Raw genomic sequence first — 23040 nt, forward strand, 5'->3', positions numbered from 1 at the left:
TTAAGTATGGATTGTTACACTGTACTTCTATGATCATATTATAGAGTTATCTATTGTTAAGTATGGATTGTTACACTGTACTTCTATGATCATATTACAGAGTTATCTATTGTTAAGTATGGATTGTTACACTGTACTTCTATGATCATATTACAGAGTTATCTATTGTTAAGTATTGTTAGTATGATTGTTACACTGTACTTCTATGATCATATTACAGAGTTATCTATTGTTAAGTATGGATTGTTACACTGTACTTCTATGATCATATTATAGAGTTATCTATTGTTAAGTATGGATTGTTACACTGTACTTCTATGATCATATTACAGAGTTATCTATTGTTAAGTATGGATTGTTACACTGTACTTCTATGATCATATTACAGAGTTATCTATTGTTAAGTATGGATTGTTACACTGTACTTCTATGATCATATTACAGAGTTATCTATTGTTAAGTATGGATTGTTACACTGTACTTCTATGATCATATTACAGAGTTATCTATTGTTAAGTATGGATTGTTACACTGTACTTCTATGATCATATTATAGAGTTATCTATTGTTAAGTATATTGTTAAGTATAGATATATTACAGAGTTATCTATTGTTAAGTATGGATTGTTACACTGTACTTCTATGATCATATTACAGAGTTATCTATTGTTAAGTATGGATTGTTACACTGTACTTCTATGATCATATTACAGAGTTATCTATTGTTAAGTATGGATTGTTACACTGTACTTCTATGATCATATTATAGAGTTATCTATTGTTAAGTATGTATATTACAGAGTTATCTATTGTTAAGTATGGATTGTTACACTGTACTTCTATGATCATATTACAGAGTTATCTATTGTTAGTTATCTATTGTTAAGTATGGATTGTTACATGGATTGTTACTTCTATGATCATATTATAGAGTTATCTATTGTTAAGTATGGATTGTTACACTGTACTTCTATGATCATATTACAGAGTTATCTATTGTTAAGTATGGATTGTTACACTGTACTTCTATGATCATATTACAGAGTTATCTATTGTTAAGTATGGATTGTTACACTGTACTTCTATGATCATATTACAGAGTTATCTATTGTTAGTTATCTATTGTTAAGTATGGATTGTTACACTGTACTTCTATGATCATATTACAGAGTTATCTATTGTTAAGTATGGATTGTTACACTGTACTTCTATGATCATATTATAGAGTTATCTATTGTTAAGTATGGATTGTTACACTGTACTTCTATGATCATATTACAGAGTTATCTATTGTTAAGTATGGATTGTTACACTGTACTTCTATGATCATATTACAGAGTTATCTATTGTTAAGTATGGATTGTTACACTGTACTTATTATGATCATATTACAGAGTTATCTATTGTTAAGTATGTATATTACAGAGTTATCTATTGTTAAGTATGGATTGTTACACTGTACTTCTATGATCATATTACAGAGTTATCTATTGTTAAGTATGGATTGTTACACTGTACTTCTATGATCATATTACAGAGTTATCTATTGTTAAGTATGGATTGTTACACTGTACTTCTATGATCATATTATAGAGTTATCTATTGTTAAGTATGGATTGTTACACTGTACTTCTATGATCATATTATAGAGTTATCTATTGTTAAGTATGGATTGTTACACTGTACTTCTATGATCATATTATAGAGTTATCTATTGTTAAGTATGGATTGTTACACTGTACTTCTATGATCATATTATAGAGTTATCTATTGTTAAGTATGGATTGTTACACTGTACTTCTATGATCATATTACAGAGTTATCTATTGTTAAGTATGGATTGTTACACTGTACTTCTATGATCATATTACAGAGTTATCTATTGTTAAGTATGGATTGTTACACTGTACTTCTATGATCATATTACAGAGTTATCTATTGTTAAGTATGTATTGTTACACTGTATATCTATTATATATTGTTACACTGTCTGATTGTTACACTATTGTTAAGTATGTATATTACAGAGTTATCTATTGTTAAGTATGGATTGTTACACTGTACTTCTATGATCATATTATAGAGTTATCTATTGTTAAGTATGGATTGTTACACTGTACTTCTATGATCATATTACAGAGTTATCTATTGTTAAGTATGGATTGTTACACTGTACTTCTATGATCATATTATAGAGTTATCTATTGTTAAGTATGTATATTACAGAGTTATCTATTGTTAAGTATGGATTGTTACACTGTACTTCTATGATCATATTATAGAGTTATCTATTGTTAAGTATGGATTGTTACACTGTACTTCTATGATCATATTATAGAGTTATCTATTGTTAGTATGGATTGTTACACTGTACTTCTATATCATATTACAGAGTTATCTATTGTTAAGTATGGATTGTTACACTGTACTTCTATGATCATATAAGAGTTATCTATGTTAAGTATGAGTTACGAGTTATCTATTGTTAAGTATGGATTGTTACACTGTACTTCTATGATCATATTACAGAGTTATCTATTGTTAAGTATGGATTGTTACACTGTACTTCTATGATCATATTACAGAGTTATCTATTGTTAAGTATGGATTGTTACACTGTACTTCTATGATCATATTACAGAGTTATCTATTGTTAAGTATGTATATTACAGAGTTATCTATTGTTAAGTATGGATTGTTACACTGTACTTCTATGATCATATTACAGAGTTATCTATTGTTAAGTATGGATTGTTACACTGTACTTCTATGATCATATTATAGAGTTATCTATTGTTAAGTATGGATTGTTACACTGTACTTCTATGATCATATTACAGAGTTATCTATTGTTAAGTATCTATTGTTAAGTATGATCATATTATAGAGTTATCTATTGTTAAGTATGGATTGTTACACTGTACTTCTATGATCATATTACAGAGTTATCTATTGTTAAGTATGGATTGTTACACTGTACTTCTATGATCATATTACAGAGTTATCTATTGTTAAGTATGGATTGTTACACTGTACTTCTATGATCATATTACAGAGTTATCTATTGTTAAGTATGGATTGTTACACTGTACTTCTATGATCATATTACAGAGTTATCTATTGTTAAGTATGTATATTACAGAGTTATCTATTGTTAAGTATGGATTGTTACACTGTACTTCTATGATCATATTACAGAGTTATCTATTGTTAAGTATGGATTGTTACACTGTACTTCTATGATCATATTATAGAGTTATCTATTGTTAAGTATGGATTGTTACACTGTACTTCTATGATCATATTACAGAGTTATCTATTGTTAAGTATGGATTGTTACACTGTACTTCTATGATCATATTACAGAGTTATCTATTGTTAAGTATGTATATTACAGAGTTATCTATTGTTAAGTATGGATTGTTACACTGTACTTCTATGATCATATTACAGAGTTATCTATTGTTAATGTATTGGATATGTATTTTACACTGTACTTCTATGATATTACAGAGTTATCTATTGTTAAGTATGGATTGTTACACTGTACTTCTATGATCATATTACAGAGTTATCTATTGTTAAGTATGGATTGTTACACTGTACTTCTATGATCATATTACAGAGATCTATTGTTAGTATGGATTGTTACACTGTACTTCTATGATCATATTACAGAGTTATCTATTGTTAAGTATGGATTGTTACACTGTACTTCTATGATCATATTACAGAGTTATCTATTGTTAAGTATGGATTGTTACACTGTACTTCTATGATCATATTACAGAGTTATCTATTGTTAAGTATGGATTGTTACACTGTACTTCTATGATCATATTATAGAGTTATCTATTGTTTAAGTATGTATATTACAGAGTTATCTATTGTTAAGTATGGATTGTTACACTGTACTTCTATGATCATATTATAGAGTTATCTATTGTTAAGTATGGATTGTTACACTGTACTTCTATGATCATATTACAGAGTTATCTATTGTTAAGTATGGATTGTTACACTGTACTTCTATGATCATATTACAGAGTTATCTATTGTTAAGTATGTTATTGTTACATGTTAGTTATTACAGAGTTATTATTGTTAAGTATGGATTGTTACACTGTACTTCTATGATCATATTATAGAGTTATCTATTGTTAAGTATGGATTGTTACACTGTACTTCTATGATCATATTACAGAGTTATCTATTGTTAAGTATGGATTGTTACACTGTACTTCTATGATCATATTACAGAGTTATCTATTGTTAAGTATGGATTGTTACACTGTACTTCTATGATCATATTACAGAGTTATCTATTGTTAAGTATGGATTGTTACACTGTACTTCTATGATCATATTACAGAGTTATCTATTGTTAAGTATGGATTGTTACACTGTACTTCTATGATCATATTACAGAGTTATCTATTGTTATGTATTGTATACTTCTTACAGAGTTATCTATTGTTAAGTATGGATTGTTACACTGTACTTCTATGATCATATTACAGAGTTATCTATTGTTAAGTATGTATATTACAGAGTTATCTATTGTTAAGTATGGATTGTTACACTGTACTTCTATGATCATATTACAGAGTTATCTATTGTTAAGTATGTATATTACAGAGTTATCTATTGTTAAGTATGTATATTACAGAGTTATCTATTGTTAAGTATGGATTGTTACACTGTACTTCTATGATCATATTATAGAGTTATCTATTGTTAAGTATGGATTGTTACACTGTACTTCTATGATCATATTACAGAGTTATCTATTGTTAAGTATGGATTGTTACACTGTACTTCTATGATCATATTATAGAGTTATCTATTGTTAAGTATGTATATTACAGAGTTATCTATTGTTAAGTATGGATTGTTACACTGTACTTCTATGATCATATTATAGAGTTATCTATTGTTAAGTATGGATTGTTACACTGTACTTCTATGATCATATTATAGAGTTATCTATTGTTAAGTATGGATTGTTACACTGTACTTCTATGATCATATTACAGAGTTATCTATTGTTAAGTATGGATTGTTACACTGTACTTCTATGATCATATTATAGAGTTATCTATTGTTAAGTATGGATTGTTACACTGTACTTCTATGATCATATTACAGAGTTATCTATTGTTAAGTATGGATTGTTACACTGTACTTCTATGATCATATTATTACAGAGTTATCTATTGTTAAGTATGGATTGTTACACTGTACTTCTATGATCATATTATAGAGTTATCTATTGTTAAGTATGTATATTACAGAGTTATCTATTGTTAAGTATGGATTGTTACACTGTACTTCTATGATCATATTACAGAGTTATCTATTGTTAAGTATGTATATTACAGAGTTATCTATTGTTAAGTATGGATTGTTACACTGTACTTCTATGATCATATTACAGAGTTATCTATTGTTAAGTATGATTGTTACAGTATTCTATGTCATATTACAGAGTTATCTATTGTTAAGTATGTATATTACAGAGTTATCTATTGTTAAGTATGGATTGTTACACTGTACAGTTATCTATTGTTAAGTATGTATATTACAGAGTTATCTATTGTTAAGTATGTATATTACAGAGTTATCTATTGTTAAGTATGGATTGTTACACTGTACTTCTATGATCATATTACAGAGTTATCTATTGTTAAGTATGGATTGTTACACTGTACTTCTATGATCATATTACAAGAGTTATCTATTGTTAAGTATGGATTGTTACAGTACTTCTATATCATATTATAGAGTTATCTATTGTTAAGTATGGATTGTTACACTGTACTTCTATGATCATATTACAGAGTTATCTATTGTTAAGTATGGTATTGTTACACTGTACTCTATGATCATATTAGAGTTATCTATTGTTAAGTATGGATTGTTACACTGTACTTCTATGATCATATTACAGAGTTATCTATTGTTAAGTATGGATTGTTACACTGTACTTCTATGATCATATTACAGAGTTATCTATTGTTAAGTATGTATATTACAGAGATATCTATTGTTAAGTATGTATATTACAGAGTTATCTATTGTTAAGTATGGATTGTTACACTGTACTTCTATGATCATATTACAGAGTTATCTATTGTTAAGTATGTATATTACAGAGTTATCTATTGTTAAGTATGTATATTACAGAGTTATCTATTGTTAAGTATGGATTGTTACACTGTACTTCTATGATCATATTACAGAGTTATCTATTGTTAAGTATGGATTGTTACACTGTACTTCTATGATCATATTACAGAGTTATCTATTGTTAAGTATGGATTGTTACACTGTACTTCTATGATCATATTATAGAGTTATCTATTGTTAAGTATGTATATTACAGAGTTATCTATTGTTAAGTATGGATTGTTACACTGTACTTCTATGATCATATTACAGAGTTATCTATTGTTAAGTATGTATATTACAGAGTTATCTATTGTTAAGTATGGATTGTTACACTGTACTTCTATGATCATATTACAGAGTTATCTATTGTTAAGTATGGATTGTTACACTGTACTTCTATGATCATATTACAGAGTTATCTATTGTTAAGTATGTATATTACAGAGTTATCTATTGTTAAGTATGGATTGTTACACTGTACTTCTATGATCATATTACAGAGTTATCTATTGTTAAGTATGGATTGTTACACTGTACTTCTATGATCATATTACAGAGTTATCTATTGTTAAGTATGTATATTACAGAGTTATCTATTGTTAAGTATGGATTGTTACACTGTACTTCTATGATCATATTACAGAGTTATCTATTGTTAAGTATGGATTGTTACACTGTACTTCTATGATCATATTACAGAGTTATCTATTGTTAAGTATGTATATTACAGAGTTATCTATTGTTAAGTATGTATATTACAGAGTTATCTATTGTTAAGTATGGATTGTTACACTGTAGTATGGATTGTATCTATTGTTAAGTATGTATATTACAGAGTTATCTATTGTTAAGTATGGATTGTTACACTGTACTTCTATGATCATATTACAGAGTTATCTATTGTTAAGTATGGATTGTTACACTGTACTTCTATGATCATATTACAGAGTTATCTATTGTTAAGTATGGATTGTTACACTGTACTTCTATGATCATATTACAGAGTTATCTATTGTTAAGTATGTATATTACAGAGTTATCTATTGTTAAGTATGGATTGTTACACTGTACTTCTATGATCATATTACAGAGTTATCTATTGTTAAGTATGTATATTACAGAGTTATCTATTGTTAAGTATGGATTGTTACACTGTACTTCTATGATCATATTACAGAGTTATCTATTGTTAAGTATGGATTGTTACACTGTACTTCTATGTATATTACAGAGTTATCTATTGTTAAGTAGATTTACAGAGTATATATTGTATCATTGTTAATGTATGGATTACAGAGTTATCTATTGTTAAGTATGGATTGTTACACTGTACTTCTATGATCATATTACAGAGTTATCTATTGTTAAGTATGGATTGTTACACTGTACTTCTATGATCATATTATAGAGTTATCTATTGTTATGTATGGATTGTTACACTGTACTTCTATGATCATATTACAGAGTTATCTATTGTTAAGTATAGATTATTACACTGTACTTCTATGATCGTACATCATATTTTAGGAAAATGACAAAAATGTTTAATCACAATCGATCCTACCTGCAAAGGCAGATAACTCTAATATCCAAAGACAAAATATACAAATTACATTTTCAAGAGAATAAAAAAGAAATTTTATGGCAAAATAAAGAAACATCTACATTCAATAACTGATTACAAACTAGAAGACTCATTATAACAAGAGGCCCAGAGGGCCTGTATCGCTCACCTGGTTTGTAATGCAAAGTAATGTTCTGAATCCAGGTTCATTGCTTCTTTTCTCAAGGAATTCGAATATTTACCTCAAATTCCTTTATTGGACCCCGCCCCTCCTGCCCCCAGGGGATCAGAGCCAAAATTTATACAAGTTCTGTTCCCCTTCCCCTCAAGGATGTTTGTGGCCAAATTTGGTTACAATCCATACAGAACTCTAGGACAAGTAGCGATTTATAGAATTTACCTCTAATTCCCCTATTGGACCCCACCCCTCCTGCCCCCGGGGGTCAGAGCCAAAATTTATACAAGTTTTGTTTCCTTCCCCCAAGGATGTTTGTGGCCAAATTTGGTTACAATCCATGCAGAACTCTATGACTAGTAGCGATTTATAGGAAATGTTGACGGACGGACGATGGACGGACGGACGACTGACGCCGGGCCATGACATAAGTTCACCGGCCCTTCGGGCCAGGTGAGCTAATAAAACAATTAGTGTATAATGGGTATTATAGTCACACTTACACTTCCACAGGCGGACGTTGCTGCTTTAGGCTTGGGTGCCAGGCCCTCTAGTTCCTCTGCTAGACCACATGAACAGTCCTTACAGGCTTTCTTCTTAGCTCTGCCTCCACAATCAGCTGGTAAAATAATAAACAATTATTTATTGCAAACACTGGATGTAGTTCAATGGCTACTAGAGAAACTATTATAGATTTCAACATAAATAGCATGCTTCACATCAACATTTTGTTCATGTTTTTGTCATTTGTTCCGAGTTGTTGGCAACCCTGTATTTTCTGTTGGAGATATTTTTATCATGGACAAAAATGGGTTTCATTATCATGGCACTGGTCAGAGAAGGTTGATGGCTATTTTCAATAACGACGTACTTAACGTTTCAACCAGCATATCCCAACAATATTCAACGTTGTGGAGCATATATTTCATGTTATGCAACACTGTCTCTGTAACAATGCTGTATTTACCGAAAACAACAGAATTGGTCATCCTTACATTAATATACATATAGCTAGAAGATAACTGAAAACCAATTTTTACCAGTAAAGCGAATGATTTACACATGCTACACATCAGTTTTGTTATGTGCAAGTAACACTCACTTTTTTTTTTTAAGTTTCCAGTCAAAGTGAAGATGACCTGGTTTTTGTTGGTTAAAGACTGGTTTACCACAGCCTACACATGAATATTTAGATAGAATGTAGCAGATTACAAATATTTGTAACAATTTTGATCAAACGTTGCTAGATGAGAGGCCCGATTGTATCATCAATACTGATTTACCTGTGAGGCTTTGGCGACACCGGTGGTCTATAATTTGTACACGACACACTCAAATAGTACTTCGATACAAGTGAGTGAGAGCAGTAGGGGAAGATATCTTCACCACTCAACCACCTTGTCTTTAAAATTTTGATAGTAAAGTTTGCTTTTTATACGTAACAATAAGGGTTACCAGTTTATTGCCCTTGAATAATATTAAAAATAATGGAAAGTTCTGACACTATACTTACCCTTTAGAGAAGCAGGATCTGGTTTCTTTAAATCATCTTCATCCAAAAGATCATCATCATCAACCATCTCCACTTCTTCATCCATCATATCCATACTTGATAATTTCCACACTTTGGCTACATTTTCATCAACTTTATGTTCAGCTGTGTGATACAAACAGACAATTTTATAGACCAACAAAAACACAGATTACCACTATGAACTTGATATAACATAAGCCTTTCTTAAAGCTGACAATGTAAGTTAAAAAGTATTCAATTAAGACTGAAAAAAAATATAAAAAATAAGTACACTTGTATTTCAAAAATCGTTTATTAGACATCCTCCTGTTGAGGTCAGCCATTTTTGTTTTTCTCTCTACCGTTTTCAGACGTGCTCACCAACCCCTATATAAAGCGCGTGAATTGACACACGTGCGTTTATTCATGTACATATTTACCTAGCAGTTGTCCACTGTGTATCACCTACTAATATGTAAATGAAGACCATAAAGCTGTGTAGGGCTTGTTTTAGCAAGAAAACATGTCAACTCCTCTAAACTGTCATTTGATTAGATGTTTCACAAAATGAACTTTCAACACAAGTGAATAGAAATCCAAATAATAATCCGTCCACAAATCTCCATGTATACGGTCATACTCGATGTACTCGACTGGCCACGTGCATGTGATCACCTGTCCCGAACAAGTGACGCTTCCATATATAAACTATCGAAAGACACACACATGTACATGTACATTCTTGTAAGAGTAAAACCTATTGTATATTGAAGTGTTTTATTAGCTCGTATTTGACATATTTTGGGATCTAGCTGACAATATCACTTCAATGAAACCTTGTCAGGTGATTGCAGAGTTTATTTTTAGTTTGACTATGTTATCTGCTATTAGAATTTCTGAGTTTGTTTACGTTATAATCAAAATGGATCTCGCACGTGGAAAGGAGGTATTAATTCATTCATTATTTTTTATTCAACTAAATAGATCTGTTTATGGTCCTTGGAAACTCTATTTGAGAAAACATTGTCCGTACTAACCATTTTATTCCTATGGCACGGCCCCAGTTTACACGTAAATACGTCTAGGGTACATTGTACAGTAGATCTAGAACCGGTCAGGTGTTAGATGTTACACCTTGATCAGCAAGAATTCAACTGATTTTTGGTGTGTGTGGTTCATGCGCTTTATATAGAGGTCAGTAGGCATGTTGTATCCAAGCACAGTTAAAACAAAATGGCGACTGACCGTCTTTAACAACAAAAGGGGTTATCTCAGAAACGAATTTTGAAAAAAAACAACACTTTTAAATTATTTTTTTTATTAATCTCAAATGTATATTTTTTAACTTGCATTGTCAGCTTTAAAGGCCCACTACCTTTCCGAAACGGCTTTTAATTTTTAAAATGTGAATGTAAAACAAGATCAATAATTTTGTAGAGTTGCAAAAGTTATTAGCTTACCGTTATACTACATTTATCATCACCTTCTGAACGATTTGATTAGAATAAATAAAATGTTTATTTTCATAAAGCGGGTCGTATTATGTTTCCTGCCGTCGTCCTAAGTACCGCGCTGTAGTTGATTATCATTGCTCCAGACGGCAAAACAGCGAATTGACTCTCCACTGTTTTCATATATTACGCAGGAAATCTTGCATATATTTGGTGTGGTAACCTTATTTTAGGTCATCGGTATGCATTTTCTGATGTTATTAATGTTTTTTAAGAAACCTTTATATTTTGCTCCGGAAAGGTAATGGGCCTTTAAGTGTAATTAATTACCCTTGTTGGGAAACATAACAATGTTTAATATAAGTGAAAAAAATGAGTTTTTAGGAAAAATTCACATTGATCATTTCATGTATGATTGTACAATATCGGAAGCAATAAGTGTATATATACACCAATCCTCCTGGATTAATAGAATCTTTCTCTACCTAGAGGGTGTGGCAACGAAATCACAACACAATTCATGAACATCTAACACAAGGCTTGCCGAGGGTTGGCCATTCAGGAATTCCCCTGAGGGTTGTGATTTTGTTGTCACAACCTCATAGGTAATGAATTATTCTGTTTCTCTCGTATACAAAAGAAAAAGAAGCATTTTCACCGAAATACAAATATGGTTCTGTTGTTTGCAAGCCAATATTGATGACGTCATCAACAATGCACACTATGGTCACATCGCTTGAAGTCATGACGTCACGTAATTGTCTTCAGGTTCAAAAGGTTAGCACACCAAATCTCTCATACACTAGAGGTTGACAGGGAAATCTCCCACGGCTAAAACCAGTGACAAATCAGTGAATGGTGGGAGAAAGCATAATCATTGTCAAATACTTACATATTATGTAGCTTAGAAAGACTGATAACTGTGTTTATAAACTTTATATATTTTCTTACATTGATTGTGAAACAAGTTATACAACTTATACAAATCACTTTTGATGGCCCAGATGGAAGCGTGCGAGGGGTCTTAGAATGGGAGGAAACTGGAGTGCCCGGAGAAAACCCACGTGATTGGGTAGGTGACCCCTGACCTTTTCACGTCCTTTTCACGTCCATGCTGGGAATTGAACCCCGGCCGGCTAGGTGAAAGGCGAGTGGCTTAACCACTACACACCCGATCACCCCATCATGAGACTTTTTGGTAGATATGGTCCGATATAATATATATATTCTATTACCTTTTCTTTTTTCCCCAATGAAATTTTGAGTTGTGAGGACGAACCCACTTCAATACAAATCTAGGCTAGGTGAAAGGCGAGTGGCTTAACCACCACACCACCCGATCACCCCATCATCAGATTTTTTGTAAGATATGGTCCAATATAATATATATATTCTATTACCTTTCTTTTTTCCAAATGAAATTTTGAGTTGTGAGGACGAACCCACTTCATATCCCGGCTTGAAGCATATTGAGTATGACATGTTAACAGCTGATAGCTGTAATGCAGACTGTATGGTCTTTTGGTCTTCATCTGTGAGCTTTACAGAAGCAGGCTAGAGAGAAAGAAAATACAAAACTTAAGAAAATGAGAGAAAACCTGTTGATACAATTTATTACCATTATAATCATAATTAATTTTAAAGTTGATCAAACAATGACTACAAAGACACTTGCAAAAAAAATCTCATTTTACATTTACATCTTAAAATTACAGCTGTTTCAATTAACGTATACAGTGAACCCGCGAAAATCCGGATGCCCATAGTCCGGGAAACTCACAATCTGGACGGAAATGTCAAGGAAAAGATTTCCGTAACGTCATTTATACTCACTAGTCCTGTAATTCGGATTCCGAATCCGGAACTACATATTGGGTACCAAATGTAATTTTCAAAGTCCCACAATAATCTGGACAATTTTCAGTCACCACGTGCTGAGAAAATCCAAGGCCAGCTACAGTCATGTGTAAAATACACACTATCACTTGACACCGTGTGTGTTGTCATAACGACGGCTGCCAGGTCATAGCCACAGGCTTTTTTCTGAACACCTTTGTCACGGGTACATGCAGTCATGTAACAGTTCGTTTGTTTTCTATGGGAGATCAAACTTCAGGTGATAATTGAAATACGCCATATATTTTTACAACACACTTTTAAACATGCAGTTTGAGCTTTGATACGTATGCTGTAGATATCTTACTGGTTTCGCATGCAGAATATATCGCTTTGAATTTCGGGTACAATAAAGTGAGATTATGCTCGCAGAATTAATAAGTACTTTAAATGTATGTGAATCTATTCAAATTCATCGTCTATGGTATATGATATAAAGGCTAAGGTACATGCAATATACATGTGAGTGACATTGTGCACGGAAGTTCAATGTGAACATGCACATGGTTGTTACACACATCTGCAAGTCAGAAAGCAAAGACTTATGGAAATGGTCAATAAAAACAAACAATATGCAAAATACCAATTATATTAGTCCATTAAAATGTTTACAACTATTTATCATCACAGTTTTCTTATGTCAAGGACGTAGATATCGATGCTTGGTTAGCTATTTTGAAACATAATTTGTTGTACTACAGATCAAGAGTGGAATACGTAGCTATATGCATACATCATACACAATTAACAATTAATTGCTTTTGGATTCATCTTTTAAAAAAGAAATACGTTTATTTCATATTCTAAATGTAATAATATGAAAAAACACCTATAAAACATAACAAATGAAGTATTTATTATAGTACACGTATATTACATAAAAGCCTATCATCGATTACAAGGTCAAGGGGAGTAACTCGTACATGACATGTAAGAACACGGAATTCAGCAGTCAGGAAAATTTGTAATCTGACAGTTTAGGCTGGGAACGAAGGTGTCCGGATTATCGAGGGTCCACTGTATATATTTGAAATTTTAGTAATCTTTTCCCATAATACAAGTTAAACATTTTACATTTGCTGAACAATTAACATAAAAATGACTGTGTTGATGTAACATACCTCAGATATATCCACAAATCCAGATAATTTTAAGGCAGATGACAATCTTGCTGTTGTTTTCACTTTAGAATCTGTAATTTCTGATGATACAGTTGGTTCAAAAATAAAGAAGGTTCCTTTTGGCTTAAGGATACGACAGATTTCTCCAAGGCAGTCTGTATTGTGTAGAGCACTCGATGGCTGTAGTAATCCTGACACCACCACATCAAATGCAGAGTCTGCATGAGAGGCTGGAGTAAATAATGAAATTTCTCTATTAAAATATATGGTCACCACATATATATGTTAATCAGATAGGACATCCCTTAGACCCCTGAGAGTTTGACTCTTGGGTTTGAACCACATGTCTATATGTCATGTTTTGACTCTTCAGATTTTTGATTCCTGTAAATAGTAATTTGACTCCTGAATCTGCTAATATCAACAGTCAACTGGATGCCCTGTTAATTCATTAATACATTTTAAATGTAATTTGTAAAAGGTTAGAATAAAAAGAACCAAACAAATGTACTGTAGTAAACTCAAAGTAAATGATATCCAAGGCAGACTTACACATGCCAGCCTTTCAATATACTCTGATTGAATTGACTTAAACATGCTAGCCTTTCAATATACTCTGATTAATTGACTTATACATGCCAGCCTCTCAATATACTCTGGTTGAATTGACTTACACATGCCAGCCTTTCGATATACTCTGGTTGAATTGACTTACACATGCCAGCCTTTCAATATACTCTGGTTGAATTGACTTACACATGGCCTGCCTTTCAATATACTCTGGTTGAATTGACTTACACATGCCAGCCTTTCAATATGCTCTTGTTGATTTGACTTACACATGCCAGCCTTTAAATATGCTCCTGTTGATTTGACTTACACTTACCAGCCTTTCAATATGCTCTGGTTGAATTGACTTACACATAGCCAGCCTTTCAATATGCTCTGGTTGAATTGACTTACACATGCAAGCCTTTCAATATGCTCTCGTTGATTTGCCTTACACATGCCAGCCTTTCAATATGCTCTGTTGAATTGACTTACACATGCCAGCCTTTCAATATGCTTTGGTTGAATTGACTTACACATGCCAGCCTTTCAATATACTCTCGTTGATTTGAAGTTACACATACCAGCCTTTCAATAAATATGCTCTGGTTGAATTGACTTACACATGCCAGCCTTTCGATATACTCTGGTTGAATTGACTTACACATGCCAGCCTTTCAATATACTCTGGTTGAATTGACTTACACATGGCCTGCCTTTCAATATACTCTGGTTGAATTGACTTACACATGGCCTGCCTTTCAATATACTCTGGTTGAATTGACTTACACATGCCAGCCTTTCAATATGCTTTGGTTGAATTGACTTACACATGCCAGCCTTTCAATATACTCTCGTTGATTTGAAGTTACACATGCCAGCCTTTCAATAAATTTGCTTTGGTTGAATTGACTTACACATAGCCAGCCTTTCAATATGCTTTGGTTGAATTGACTTACACGTGCCAGCCTTTCAATATGCTTTGTTAAATTGACTTACACTTGCCAGCCTTTCAATATGCTCTGGTTGAATTGACTTACACATGCCAGTCTTTCAATTTGCTTTGGTTGAATTGACTTACACATGCCAGCCTTTCAATATACTCTCGTTGATTTGAAGTTACACATGCCAGCCTTTCAATAAATTTGCTTTGGTTGAATTGACTTACACATAGCCAGCCTTTCAATATGCTTTGGTTGAATTGACTTACACGTGCCAGCCTTTCAATATGCTTTGTTAAATTGACTTACGCTTGCCAGCCTTTCAATATGTTCTGGTTGAATTGACTTACACATGCCAGTCTTTCAATTTGCTCTGGTTGAATTGACTTACACATGCCAGCCTTTCAATATACTCTCGTTGATTTGACTTACACATGCCAGCCTTTCAATAAATATGCTCTGGTTGAATTGACTTACACATGCAAGCCTTTCAATATGCTCTGGTGGAATTGACTTACACATGGCCAGCCTTTCAATATGCTTTGGTTGAATTGACTTACACATGGCCAGCCTTTCAATATGCTCTGGTTGAATTTTCCCAGTATCTCCTACAAGTTTGTTCAGTGATTCGATGACATTCTTGAAGCTCTCTGGTGGCTGATTTCCTGACCACAAGAACAATACTTTCTGTCCATTTTTCACTGCAATTTTGTCCATGATCATGTTATTTGTTTTCTGTGGCAAAAATAAGAAAGAATAATGTTAAAAAACAAAAATGGATGTAATAAACTAGTCTGTGGAAGTTGTTTATAAGATATTGACTATGTCACTACTGTTACCTACCATTTAGTATTGAGAAACTATGATGTTAAATTAGTTCCTAGAAAGTCGGGGTAATAAGTTTGATTAGCGACAATGATTTGTAATTAATGTAATGATCAGTTGGTACCTTTTAATCATCTGGAGCTAATCACTCCACATCTCAAGCATGCATACACATGCATAATCTATATTATATACATTGTGGTTTACTACAGCTTGACAAATTAGGGGGTGTTGTTATAGCAGTTTGGCCTATTCACAAAGCAAACTTAGAGATGTGTCATAATCAATGTATTAAATCATGGATATTATGTGGAGTTGGAAAACTGTTTCCTTAATTCGGACACAGGAAGTATAAACTAGATGCAGTTTTGTGCAAGACTGCATTCAAAGTCACACTCACGGGAGATTACAAAATATTTACATTTTTTTTAACACAATAAAAGGTAAACTCTCAAAATAGAACCTTGAATTTAAATTTTGTTTAAAAACTTAACTTTGAAGCCGTTTATGTGAAAGCTTCAGAATTTTCAGTCTGACAACGGAAAAATGAATTTGAGATATATGTACTATAACCACAGTCACATATTTTTGGTGAAAGTAGCAATGTTCTATCCTCTGATAACGTTTTTTCTAGTTACATATTCAATGTAATGAGTTCAGCAAGGCTAGGATTCAAATATAACCAGAGACCCAGAGGGCCTGTTTCACTTACCTGGTTTTTTTTTTTTTAGTAATTATAACACAGACCGACCATTTGCACAATTTTCAGTAAGTACTCCATTATGATGTTACCAGTCAAATTTTGTTAAATTCTGATCAGCGGTTATGGAGAAGAAGTCGATTGTTGACGGATGGACGGACGGACGGAGGACGGACTCCAGACGCCATGGTATCGCATAAGCTCACCTTGGTCCTTCAGACCAAGTGAGCTAAAAATGATTAAACTCTTACATTTGAATATGAGTCTGTGTCAACACCTATATTATAAACATATATACATTGTATATGAAAATAAGAAATGGTCCAATTAAAAAAGCAAAAAAACAGGAAATTCACCTTTCATAAGCTATTCCAAATATCAATATTAAGAATGTTTATGATATTAAATGTACATATAGTTGGTAAAATAAATCCTTAAGACAACTAGAATACCTTATAAGCTTTGCTATTCAAAAATGCATCGGTGAGGTACCGTTATCACGATGTTGCAGTTACCTTAATCACGGCAAAATTTACATTTTGAGTTACCCTAATGTCTGTGGATCTCTCTGCATATGACTTACCATTCAAATTTGCTAATATTGTTAAAAGACTGATCTAATGCTGTTATGCCAGCAAAATACCTGTCTATTCTGAGAATAGACAGTACGATTTTCTCGTATTTTTGTATCGTCGCCATTTTTGGATAAGGGTAACTGCATTTACCTTATCCGGTTCACCCTTATCCGGTTCTCCCTGTGATTTTATTACCATTTATTTTGATACATAATTGATGTAGGCTGTAAGCCTCTATATCCATATCAATTAATATACACATAAATAGTTATTTCAATTCCGGTATACAATAATGGCTACAATAGAATATTCATACATTTGCATGACACATACATGTTGATTAAATTTTGAAACCAACACTTTTCCAGTAATTGTCATGCAACATTTCAAAGTTATACACTGTGTCCACATTTACATTTTTCTGTGGCAGATTGTTCCATAAATCGATTAACTGGAGCACTGAAACATGTATTACGGATAACAGTATTTCAACACCTGCACCAAAACTTTAACCTGGTAATTTTAGTCCATTTCAAATATGTTTGGCCTAAAATTATATTTGTTTAAACTAGTTTAATCGAGAAAGCTAACTAAAAGCTCCACAACAGCTGGAACCAGCTAACTATGGTTTCTACAAAGAGGTAACAGGTAACAGGCCTATATACTATTTGACTAACCTAAAGTGTTTCAATTCTCTAGAAAGTTGCAGGTGAGTTCCATGTTGCAGTTTAATAGGGCTAGTTAGTCTCATGTAAAACTGTAAATAACAGGAAGGCACAAATTTTCTTATGATTAATCGCGACAACACATGGATTTATTCACTTCGTCATGCCTGTAAGGTTCCCAAAATTAGCTATTAGACTGACTCTAGTCAGCTGCCTCAGTGTCTATCAGCTGTCTTGTAACTTGTTATAACGTATTGGTGTAACGTTAGGCCTACTGTCACCAATCGTCTGTTTAACGTCAACTAATTAGTCATAGCGATGGAGTGTCACATACTATGAATTAAATAACAAAATGCCGACTAATGATATACAGTAGGCCTACATTTAAATATAATTCATACTAACGTTTAGGACTAGTAACGAGTGGGATGATTTTTGCGTTGTGTCGGTTCAGATTCTGGTACACACACATAAACAATATCACTCAAGTGTTTGCAGTGGTCAGGTTTTTCAAGCGCTGAAAGACATTGATTATCAAACCGGAAAACTTCAAAATATGAAAATATTGTTTTTTTCTTAATCTGCTTTAGAGTGAAAATACCTCCCTTGAAAATTTAAAATCATTCTATCAATTCAGAACAGTTGAATGTAAATAAACACATTTTACATAGAAACAAATAAGTTAAATTTAACCAATCAAAATCGTTCTAATTTTGGTTGTCTTCTAGGTTGAATGTGATTGGTCAATTTTCGAAGTGCGGCAAGATCAAATTTTAGACCTAAACATTTTACAATTCCTACATTTTTCGAATCTATGTGACTGCAATCGCAAAGGATGGGGAGCGTAGAAAGGGATGACGAATGGGAGTATGTTGCACCTCAATATGTAGACTTTTCCACGAATCCACTCGAAGATAAAGACAATCCAGATGCCTGGTTTGGTAAGTGCATGCGCGGGTACAACAAACAAAATCAGTTCAAACCATATCAAAGTTCAAACTTTTGTTCCTGAGTTTGATGAACTTAAGTGGTGTATGCTTGTAACCACTGATCTAATTTAAGAAGTGAATACGTCATAAACATTAAAAGAATATGCATACGAAATGGGAATAAAGAATGTGTGTAACTGAACTCGAAACGGGGTACTGAGTGGGGACAGTTTCAACTAATAAACAACAGTAAACAGTGGCACTCCTCCCAAGTCAACATAGACACGAAAAAATTTAGCTTCCAAAAAAGCTAAAAAGGCTACCATACAGCATTATTTATTAGGAAACAATGCTAGGAAAGCTTGACGAATTGTTCTGTTCACAGTTAGCTAGCTGGCATAGTTCTATTGTAAACGGTGGTTTCCAACAATATACATGTATAGCAATAATAATCAACAATACATGTAATAATTTACAAGTCTACTTACAGTAGTAAACTACGTCTGTACAGTTTGGAAGTAGTATTGAAAGAGAACGCTTGGCGGGCGCCACGTAACCGCGTTCACAACACTTCTTATGACAATTCACTTTTGAAGAACAAGGATTTATAAGTGAGAAGGATTCGTCACTGTCTCTTTACGCTACAAAACGCCATGGGAGACGCATATGAACGGGGAATAAAAACCAATTTTCTCAACAAATACTTGTCTTATCAAGTCAAACAAAACACTAATGTAAAATTAATTAAATTTCACATTTAGCACTTGCTTTAAGGATAGAAGATTTAGAAGAAATGTCTTAAATTATCATTAAAAAAATACGACAGCTCGCTTCAGAAAGTAAGACGGTAACCCTCGCACCTGCAAGCTACATCGAAGGCTGCGCTGGTGGATATCAAAGGAAAATCAGTCGTCGCCCAACGTCACGGTCAGTGCACAAAGACTAAATTTAAGCTCCTGCGTTGTACTTGCCCAAAACCCAATGTGACTTATCCTTCTCATATACATCCTTGTTGAAGAATGATGATTCAAATGCTTTCACATTCAATGTGAAAGATAATCAACTTCATGATATTCATGAAAGGGCCACTAGCTATATAGGCTACCTTTCTGAAACAAAAAATAAAAGTTTCTTTAAAACAATTTTAACATAATAAAATTGATAACGATTGTCAAAGATGAGGTTACAACACTAAACAATTTTACCTTTTGCCGTCTGGCGTAGTAATAGTCAACTAATGTGATGTAATTATGACAACATCGGGAAACATAAATTAATACAGGGATGAATCTAGGATTTGGGGGAAACTACATTTTTCAAAATAGGGGAAAATTTTACAATTGTAGGAGAATTCTACTTTTCTTATTTTGGTCCAAAATTATATTCATTTTGACGAAAAAGTACTGTTAAACAACTTATTTTATATTTAGATTAAATAAAGCAAGATTTTAAGCTCAATAATGAAAAAAATGAGTTTATCATAAAATATGCAGTAGCTGTATGATAGATAAGAATAAATTTGCAAACAAAAGCCTAAACAGTAATGAAAGATAAGGCACAGGGGAAATTGTGTTACAAAAACGGTAATTTTTTCGTTTCAAATGGGTGAATTTTTAAATCTTCAGGAGAATTTCAGGCTAGAGGGGAATTCATTCCTTGAGGGGAAACTACTCCTATAAATGGTAGTAAATCAGAGCTAGATTGATCCCTGATAATACAACCTGCGTTATGAAAATTAACACTTTGTTTATTTTAAAAATTGTTCAGAAGGTGTATAATGGGCCTTTTCCTAATGCTAACAAGTTTTCCATCTAATATGTAATGTACTGATTGATATGTACATGAATTTGGACATGTTGTATGAATTAGTTAAATTGATAATAAACGCATATAGAAACAAGCATAACATTTCGGTTAAAACTGTACTTTACTTTAGCGCATACATTTCCACAAATATCCCCTAAGTAAAGCCTAACTTTGTTTCAGCATCTCCCATGTACGGACAGTTTTTAAAAGTAGGTCATGATCATCTAGCTTACAGTACTAGTGTATCCCTTATAATTAAAACAGGAAGACATTTTAGTGATGTCATACTCTTATTGGATAATTGATTTTTTTTATTTTGCTTGTTGCATCTAATATAGGATCTTTTATGATCACATTGTTAAAGTTTTCTGCTGTTCCTCTGTAGATTGTCCTTCTATTTGTGGAATAGAGGAAGAGTTTTTAGATGAAGATGAAGACTACAATGTCTGCAGTGGTGTTGATGTAATTGAAGATGCTGAGGTTGTGGGTGCTGAAGATACTGCATCTCCAAAAGAGGAAACAAGAAGACTCACTCGATCCTTTGCTTCTACACCTGTCAACATAAAAGGACTGCCAGAGGCATCAGGTAACTTTTCTTGTAATGTCATTATGTACATGTCTAACTTTTAGTTAGGCAGGGGAAACACACTGCTTAGTTGTGATTAAAGATGCTCCACTGCTAACAAAAGGTATTTTTTCTCTATTAAAAACAGGAGCAGACAAATAAGTAGTTTTCTTCAGTTACAAAAGTTACTTACTTTACACCAATACCACAATTGGAAAGTTTGAGCTTCTAATTTTACTTCAAAATGAAAATTACCGGGTAATTAATTGTATCCTGAAAAAATTCTTTGGCACTATGTCCTATATAGAATGAAGTACTGATTGAGCATGCACCAAATGCAAAATAGATAAATTTTATTTCATCAGCTCACCTGGTCCGAAGGACCAAAGTGAACTTATGCCATACCGTGGCGTCCGGCGTCCGTCCGTCTGTCCGTCAACAATCGACTTCTTCTCCATAACTGCTGGTCGGAATTCAACAAAATTTGACTGGTAGCATCCTTATGGGTTACTGACTGAAAATTGTACAAATAATGGGGCTGACCCGCCAGGGGCCTGAGGGGCGGGGCCAAAAGGGGCTGATTTGGCTATTTCCATATAAACAACTTCTTCTCTGAAACTAAGCATGGGATAGCATCCATACTGCAATGGTAGCATCCTTATAGGGTGGGTATTCAAAATTTTACAAACAATGGACTTGACCCACTGGGGGCCAGAGGGGCGGGGTCAAAAGGGGTCAATTTGGCTATTTCCATATAAACAACTTCTTCTCTGAAACTAAGCATGGGATAACACTCATAATACAATGGTAGCATCCTTATATGGTAGGTATTCAAAATTGTACAAACGATGGGGCTGACCCCCCAGGGGCCTGAGGGGCGGGGCCAAAAGGGGTCAATTTGGCTATTTCCATATAAACAACTTCTTCTCTGAAACTAAGCATGGGATAGCACTCATAATACAATGGTAGCATCCTTTTAGGGTGGGGATTCAAAATTGTACAAATGATCGGGTTGGCTCACCGGGGGTTTGAGGGGCGGGGTCTAAAGGGGTCAATTTGGCTATTTCCATATAAACAACTTCTTCTCTGAAACTAAGCATGGGATAGCACTCATAAGGCAATGGTAGCATCCTTATAGGGTGATGATTCAGAATTGTACAAATGATGGGACTGACCCCCGGGCCTTAGGCGCGGGGCCAAAAAGGTTAATAAAGCTACTATGTTTATGCTCAGTCAGTATTTAAAGGTAGCATTTGTTTTATTTTATTTTACTTTTTTGTAAATCAGTGTTCCAATGTTTCATTTAAAATATTGAAACGTATCATCCAAATATGAAATATATAAGTACAATTAATACACCTATTACAGTATTCAATTTACTATATATATATATATATACTAATATTATATTAGTGTTAAGACATGTGGAAGTCTTGCTTCAGCAGATACTAAGGAGACTCCTGCTCAGAGAACACCAAGAAGGACACCAAGAAGGACACCAAGAGGAACACCTGCAAGCACTAATGTAGCTGCCAATCCAGAAGTCACAGAAGTCAAGTATGAAATAAAAGGTGAGTGTTATTTAACTGTTAAT

General features: G+C 33.0%; 2 protein-coding genes across 6 annotated transcripts in view; one reads left to right on the forward strand and one right to left on the reverse strand.

Annotated features, from left to right (window-relative positions):
* The window catches only part of LOC138316221 (anamorsin homolog), a 29222-nt gene extending 10524 nt beyond the window's left edge, over positions 1-18698 (reverse strand). Inside the window, exons 1-6 of one of the 3 annotated variants that reach the window (XM_069257808.1) lie at positions 18552-18698; positions 15900-16116; positions 13892-14121; positions 12275-12428; positions 9424-9567; positions 8414-8529 (exon numbers count right to left, since the gene is read on the reverse strand). In XM_069257808.1, coding sequence (XP_069113909.1) covers positions 8414-8529; positions 9424-9567; positions 12275-12428; positions 13892-14121; positions 15900-16104 — 849 coding nt within the window. In that variant the 5' untranslated portion in view covers positions 16105-16116; positions 18552-18698. Of the gene's footprint in view, positions 1-8413; positions 8530-9423; positions 9568-12274; positions 12429-13891; positions 14122-15899; positions 16117-18158; positions 18410-18551 lie in introns of those variants that run through there. The other 2 variants (XM_069257811.1, XM_069257809.1) reach the window with 2 other exon arrangements.
* Positions 18699-18889: 191 nt separating this feature from the next.
* The window catches only part of LOC138316222 (targeting protein for Xklp2 homolog), a 31934-nt gene continuing 27783 nt past the window's right edge, over positions 18890-23040 (forward strand). For 2 of the 3 annotated variants that reach the window (XM_069257812.1, XM_069257814.1), the window contains exons 1-3: positions 18890-19087; positions 21267-21467; positions 22889-23017. In XM_069257812.1, the coding sequence (XP_069113913.1) occupies positions 18982-19087; positions 21267-21467; positions 22889-23017 (436 nt within the window). In that variant the 5' untranslated portion in view covers positions 18890-18981. The remainder of the gene's footprint in view (positions 19088-21266; positions 21468-22888; positions 23018-23040) is intronic. The other variant, XM_069257813.1, reaches the window with a different exon arrangement.

This window comes from Argopecten irradians, chromosome 2 (assembly GCF_041381155.1).
Source record: "Argopecten irradians isolate NY chromosome 2, Ai_NY, whole genome shotgun sequence".
NCBI classification, from domain to species: domain Eukaryota; kingdom Metazoa; phylum Mollusca; class Bivalvia; order Pectinida; family Pectinidae; genus Argopecten; species Argopecten irradians.